This window comes from Aptenodytes forsteri, unplaced genomic scaffold (assembly GCF_000699145.1).
Source record: "Aptenodytes forsteri isolate BGI_AS27 unplaced genomic scaffold, ASM69914v1 Scaffold41, whole genome shotgun sequence".
NCBI lineage: Eukaryota > Metazoa > Chordata > Aves > Sphenisciformes > Spheniscidae > Aptenodytes > Aptenodytes forsteri.
In genome coordinates this window covers 4,109,189-4,116,647 of record NW_008796211.1, presented here as the reverse complement: position 1 = coordinate 4,116,647, position 7,459 = coordinate 4,109,189, and the positions used below count along the sequence as shown (strand labels likewise).

The 7,459-nt window shown below is 36.8% G+C and overlaps 1 protein-coding gene across 1 annotated transcript in view; it reads right to left on the bottom strand.

Annotated features, from left to right (window-relative positions):
* Positions 1-7,197, bottom strand: part of ARSK (arylsulfatase family member K) — a 19,964-nt gene extending 12,767 nt beyond the window's left edge. The window contains exons 1-3 of the mRNA XM_009288293.2: positions 7,156-7,197; positions 6,780-6,909; positions 4,591-4,750 (exon numbers count right to left, since the gene is read on the bottom strand). Coding sequence (XP_009286568.1) covers positions 4,591-4,750; positions 6,780-6,909; positions 7,156-7,197 — 332 coding nt within the window. The remainder of the gene's footprint in view (positions 1-4,590; positions 4,751-6,779; positions 6,910-7,155) is intronic.
* Between the last annotated feature and the right edge of the window lie 262 nt (positions 7,198-7,459).

The following is a 7,459-nucleotide window of genomic DNA, read 5'->3' as shown; positions in this document are numbered from 1 at the left end:
AGTACCTGAAGGGGGCCTACAAGAAAGCTGGAGAGGGGCTTTTTACAAGGGCCTGTAGTGATAGCACAAGGGGCTTTAAACTGAAAGAGGGGAGATTTAGGTCAGATATAAGGAAGAAATTCTTCACTTGAGGGTGGTATGATTCTACGATTCTATGATTCTATGAAAACTAATCCTCAGGCAGAAGAGGAGGAAGACATATGCCAAAATAAGAATCTTTAAAAGGCCAGGTGGAGAGTTGCAAAAGGGGGTAATACTAGATTGAAACCTTGAATTTAAAAGGAAAGAGCAAGGACAGATAATTATTTAAAGGCTTCAGAAAGTAATTCCAATTTTGAACACTTTCAATGGGAATGAAGGGGGGATCATATCTCCTTTCCTAGCAGAGAGTACTCCAGCAATTGTAAGAAACACACAATGGAAAAAAAGCCAATAAATAAAGTCTGGGAATACAACAATGCAACATTGAAGATAAAGCTTAATGAACTACCATCATTATTAACCCAAGTGAAAGTAATTACATGACAGTCAGTAACTACACCTGTTTTAAATTTTAAGTGAAGATGGCCACCCACATTCAAAAGGACACATGGAGTCTTTTTGACAGGAAGCAGAACCTTCACGTATTCAACAGTCCAGAGGCTGAAGATCCAGCTCTTTCTATGTTAGTATATATTTCTTTGTATGCACTTCCTAGAAGCCCTCTTCCTCAAATCTCATTAATTCACAGCTATGAATTATCTTATGAGCAAGTCACATTCAAATGGATACTTAGTATATTTCACTATGTATTTGTATTTTTAAGATACATAAACATCTGTATCTACAGAGATGACTTGTGTTAGCAATGCACTATTTGTAATAGGTCAGGACAAAGCAGAATCAATTTATGTCACACAAATATTGCAACAGAAAAGTTAACAATTTTTTTTTTGTCAGGTAAATATGGGATCAGGGAGCAGTGGTGTTTTTCTTGTTTAAAGAAAGAACATACGTGCTTAAGAAAAGTTTCTAAAGAAATAATACTGCCTGCTGTGTCCTGTCAAATCCGTTTCCTTGGAACAAGCTGATCTCCACTGAATCTACTACTCATCTTGCACTAGCTGAACTGTTCTATATCCCTTTGCTAGTCTCCTTTTTAACAAGCAATTAAAACAGCAGGACATTTTCATTATCTCCACAATGAACAGGAACCTTTGTTATAACTCTTCTATGCTATTTATAGATTGCTTAATTGGCTACTTAGGGTTTTTAGATGTCTACAAAGATGCCATGCTAGGAACAAGATGTTCATTTTTCTCTGACTCAGGAATTGTATTTAGAGTTTTCATTTTTTAAATTAAAAACTGTGTAAACTGCCATTTTCAAATTCCTCTTGTGTAGGCATAGAAAGGCTGACTAACCATGTGTTTATTTTCATTTATTCTCAACTGCCACCGACATTTACTCAAATAACAATAAGGGCTTGATCCTGTTAAGTACAGATCTCAAATTCTCACTGAAGAGAAAATTAGAAAAAATGTATCAAAAATTTGCACCAGGTGAAAATGCAGGGTAAGGGCATAGGACAAAAGGTAATTAAAAACGGCAGCACCATAGACTTCACAGTATTCTTCTGTTATCTTTGAAGTGCCTAAGAATTCGGCCTCATGGGACCAAGAGCTATGCAAACATAATGTGACTATATGGTTACAACGTAATTTCTGTCTGTGAGGCTCAAACCCTACCACTGAAGTAGATTAATCTATACATGGCAGAATGAGAAAAATCAGAGTACGTGATTGTAACTCCACCGATACTGGTGCTGCTACAGTTTTGCAAAACCCTGAATTGTCTTAATTTATTTCTCATCTGTGGAGACTCGTAACAAAAATATTTAGAATGGTATCAACAGAACCATTCAAATGTGAGAGTACCAGACAAAATAAGTATGAGAGCAAGGTTAAAGCAGTGGCGTGCATCGATAGCCAAGAACATGAATGCCATCAGCAAAACAGGTCAGTACTGAAGAAGGGGCTGTCAGCGTGAACAACACTGTAGAGATGACTTGTCAGCAGCATCCTGATAGCAGGGTGGCAACCAGGTCATTGTGCACTCTGTGTGCCTCTTCCTGTTATTCCAACAGAAAAACAGAATACAATAAGAGAGCCACAATAAGGAAACAAAGAGGCTATTTCCCTAATGTTCCTGAAGACTGAAGCAAGCAAGATTTCAAGGCAAAGTATCACGCCATAGCAATGTTTCACTCCTAAAGAGTGTAAAATACCTATGCAAAATGCCATTTCATCATTGCCAGTCAACAGAAAAATAGGGAAGAAGACATCAGATGACATCCCTTGCCCTATCACATGCCAGGATTCCTGTTCAGACTCCTTGAATGCAAACCTTAGTATTTGTGAGTATGTTCGTGGGTATGAGATTGTGAGTTGGCAGAGTTTACCAACTTAGAAAGTTAAGCAACATAAAAATTATGTCCCTCTTCTATATAGTCTCACATTAAGGTTTTCTTTGCATTAATTCCTACACAATAAAATTCATTTGAGAACTAAGGACTATCTGTTTGTTCAGCTTTGCACTCCCCACGTGAAGGCCTTTGTAGTGAAGCCAGAATTCACCTCCGGTCTTCAGCTCAGGCAAACGAGCAAAAGACTTCTGGAATCCAGAGATTTATACGCAACCAGCCTTTTTTTCAGTGCCACCTTTGTGTTCCAGTTATCATATGAACAGCCAGGAACTTCTGGAATTACTTAGAGCTGCTCTTCTTTAAACCTGGAGTGACTTTAGGTTAGAGAGAAACAGATTTCAATGTTATAAAACATTTCTTCTATCTCAGTGAAGGGCAGGGTGAGTGCATACTGTATACTATTTAGACAACAGAATTTTCTCTGCACAAAAGTGATTCAGAAGAAAAGTGTAAGGGTCTGTATAATACTGCAGATAATTTTCTTTTTTCAGAGTAATTTTAATTTACTGAAAATCTATTCTAGAAATGCCTAAGAATGATGCATTCACAGAATCATTTCTGTCTTGCTTCATTACATAGAACAAAATCTGACCCTTTGCTTTCTCAAAGAATGGTCTGTTACTGGCACTTTACAGTATGCTGTTAAGACTATGCTCTTTTCAATAGCATGAATGCCTGAGGCAGTCACAACAAATCATCTCTACACTACAATAATACAAACTTCTGTAAGCATTCATCTTAATGTTCAGTTGTTTCTTGCCAGAGAGGAAATTTTCCCAACGTTCATATAAACACGCACAAAGAATCAGAATAATGCTATAGCAGATGACTTTTTAGTACTTTGTACAAATAATTGTTTCTTACTGGAAAAAAAACAAAAAAGTTATAAGAATAATGCAGAATAATGTAGTCTTCAGGAAAAAAAAAATCAAAGCAAAAGAACAGAGGTTGAACACCCATCTGTTCATAGTCAGATGCTAAGTTACTAAGAAGAGCTGCAGAGACAAGAGAGAAGCATCAGTAGTACACAAATATGTACACTGTCTGGTAAAGTTAAGTAAACATGAAGGTTTTGGTGTAAGTCTGTATTTGAATAATCTTTTACTTCCAGTGTAGAACCGGTATATGGAAAAAAGGGAAAAAAGCTCTTTTTTCTTTTTTGACAGTCTTAAACTGGAGCGGAAATTATTACTTGGCCAGATTCTGAAGTGGATACTATTTATAAAGTATTTTGTAGATAAAAAGCAGTGTGTACGTGCAACATACTATTAACTACTAATGTGACCTTTCAAATTCTGATTGCTCATTTTAGTGAGGGAAGTGAGGAAATTTTAAGTAACTCTAACCTGTTTAATACCAAAGAAAAAGCTACTCTTTATTATTATTTCAACAACAGACATCATAATTAATCAGGGAGACAGTGCATCTTCATAAAAACTACACAGAAGGAAGACACTGTATTTTGTCCCAACTGTCCAAACACATTATAATTATTATTTTTTGAACATAATAAAGTTAGTCTCTAAATGTTTAAGTCTTTTTCATAAACTGCCTAGTCACTAGTCACATTTTTTTTTAAAAAAAGCTTTTACAGCACAAGCCTGTGAAAACATATGGCCTTCAAAAAAAACCCCAAACACTCAGTTTTGCTTTTAGGAAGTACAGCACAAGCCTGTGAAAACATATGGCCTTCAAAAAAAACCCCAAACACCTCAGTTTTGTGATGGTAGATTTAATATTCAAGTATTATCAAATATGTTTCTTTATTCTGCTTTTCCTACACTGCTAGTATAATCAAGCCAGAAAGTCTCAAGGCAAGACAAAAACGGTTTATGAATTTCACTTAGGGAGCAATACCAATGATCAAACATAACCTTCATTCATGTTGGGCAAAACCACAGTCTTGATATTCACTTGCCAGCTACAGGTGAAAGCCAAAGTGCATCTGTGTGGGATATGCTTGCTTCTGCATAAAGCTGCAGGACTGACCCCTGCCAGGTTCCTAACGCAATTTCTTTTAAATTAAAGCTACTACCATTTCAATCAGAGGCAGAAACCACTTGCCAGACCATTACATGATTTATTCACTCCAGTCCATTTCATAGCAGGAGAATCTATCTGATTACCTTACTGAATGATGTCCAGAAGTATAGTCCAATTTCCCATACTTCTGTGTGTGGTAGCCATACTTCTCCAGGAGATCCATCCACGTTACATAATCTGGATCTAGACCTTTGAAGTTATTCCAAGATTCTGTTAAATGAGTAAAAAGACCACTCCACATAGCTGGGGGGGAAACAAAAAAAAAAAGATTTTTTGACAAGTAAGTGGTACTTCCTATCTAAATGTAAGTTGAATATACTTGAGAAGGGATAAATCTGCTCATTATTTTAGAGGTAAAAAGTCCACACTGTGATCCAACAGAGTAGGGAATACAAAGTATTACTCTTCCAAATCTTATTTTCATCATCAATACGAATAACGACATTTACTAAAATAATTCCCAGAATCGCAGAAGAAGGTCCCATCTTTCCAGGTGCTATGCAATCATTAAATCAAGGTATTCTGTAGATCAGGGAATATTCTTATTGATTGCAGAAAGAAAATGCCGTGGTACTGCAGATCCTGATGAAACAGTCATGTATTTACATGACTTCCAGAGTATTATCTCCCCTTACTTCAGTTAGATTTCAATGTGAATTTAAAGCTAAGTATGTTTGCGGAGGGAATTAGAGTATATTATTTTTATAAATACTATAGGCCCTCAGTTTTATCGGTTTTAGGTTATCTACTTATCTACTTCACTACCAGCTGTAGAAACAAAGCAAGATTATTAAAGAGGAAATGAAACCAAGGGAAGAGTTGCAAAGGAGCTATAAGGAAAGTTTTTATTAGCTAATTCCTGTGTTTCTTTGCATCTTGTCGAAAATCGCTCATTCTTCCCAATGCCAATTTAGAGTCAAAGGGAGTCCTAAAACAAAACTAAGCTGTTCTATAAGCAATGGAAATATCCTGTAAGCACAGTGTGTCAACCCCAACCCCACACCACGGCAATACTCCTACTTTCCCCACCTCAAAGTCCTCCTTCCCACAATCTCTTCTAGTATCATCCCTGACACCTCCACAAAAGATCTACCCTCAGTTCCTTGCAGGTCCCCAAGCTACCAGCTAAAGAAGAGATGTCCCACTGGTTCAGAGCTACACTTGTGCTGACTGACCAGCGGTCATGATGATGTTGATGAACCACCTAAAATGCTAAACAGAACTGATGAATTGTCGAATTCATCATGCAGCCTCTTTCTCACTGGGAGCACTAGCTGCTATGTTCACAAAACTTCTTAAAATTAAATAACCTAACACAAGGTTATTGTTCTCAGCAACAAAGACTAGCTGAAAGACTCAAAAATCAAGAAAAAGAAAACAAGACTGATGGCATGTTCATGTAATCTCGCTCACTTAAAATGTGACCTTGAGAAACAGAAAAGGGGACTAGGTTATCAATAAATGCAATACTAAACACTAACACTAAATTTGACAGCCTGCACTTGCTGCAGTCAGGACAGGTTGCTTCTTCCAATGTATGCTTGAGAGAAAGGAGGATCTCCCTTTCAGCTATAGATGAAATTTCACTCACAACACCTCTGGAGGGTCTTTGCAACAACTGAAAGGGCTAGGTATGTTTTAAGATGTAACGTTTGATTCAAGAATATAGCTTCCTTCTAACTTCCCAGCAAATTCTGCAAGTGCGAAATTGAACACAGGACAGTGATTGCAGCAAGTAAAGAAAAATACTGAAGCATTCAATTAAAGCTACTGAAGGATACATTATGTATTTAACAGAGTGTTTGGAATAAATGCCATCGGAAGGCAGTGCTAACAGTCACCGATTTATGCAGCTGTTATTATTTAATACTTTTTCCTGAGAACAGGGAAGAGATTTATTAACTTTGTATTGGGAAGGGAGAGTGGTTCTGAATGCAGCTTCAGCACAGAACAAACTGACGATTTCTCTACATATCCTGAAGATTTTTAAAAAATATTGAAGCTTCAGTACAGTTTGCAAAAAAATTTGGGAGCTCACACATAGCTGGAAAGAGAAGAACAAAAAAAAAAAAGGAAGAAGCATGAGAAACAGAAAAGAGAAACAGATCAAACATGAGAATATTGTATAAATTCAGACACAAACTAAAAAAATTGGGTCTTAATGAAAAACAAAACGAATCCCCCAAAATGAAATCCTTTAAAATTTCCCATCATTACCGCAGATTTAAACTGACATGTGCAAGTATTTATCTGATCTTTTGCTTGGTCCTACCTGCACGGGAAGGACAACAAATTGGAGAATTGGTATAGGCATTGAGAAAGACAGTGCCGTATCTTCTCATAAAATTTATGAAAGGCAAATCCACAGTCTGATTTCCTGGATAAAATGTCAAGCGTCCATCCTGCAATCAAACAGAGAAAAACAGTATACAAAAAGCATTAACCCAAACTATTGGCTACATTAATTCATAGATTTGTTACCTTGAACTTGTATTACTCAAATGTTGCCAATTCTACTCAGGTATGGAAAATAAAGTGTTGAGAGGCTTTAATTAGATCAATATAAAATGGATTACTTATGAAAAAGTGCAATGTGAAAGATAACCGGACTTCTTCATAGTAAAATTACTTCCTTTCTATCGCTATACATATTCTAAGCTCCAGTTCTTGCAGGAGTAGGGTCCTACCATGACGCCTTCAACAGGGATAGGTATGGTGAAAGATGAAAAGGAGTCAGTCTGAATCCTGATGCAGATGTGTGCACTGGTACATATTTCTGTGAAACCAGAACTGATCCCTCATCCTTTTCCTCTTTTTAAAGATTTATCCACACCACATCTCTGTGAACTTATTTTGAACTATGGACTGGAAGAGTGATCAGCAAGCTGAAGGAAGGCTATTCTCCGACTGAAATGCCATCTGCAGTGGTTCCCTTTTGATACTTTATTGATC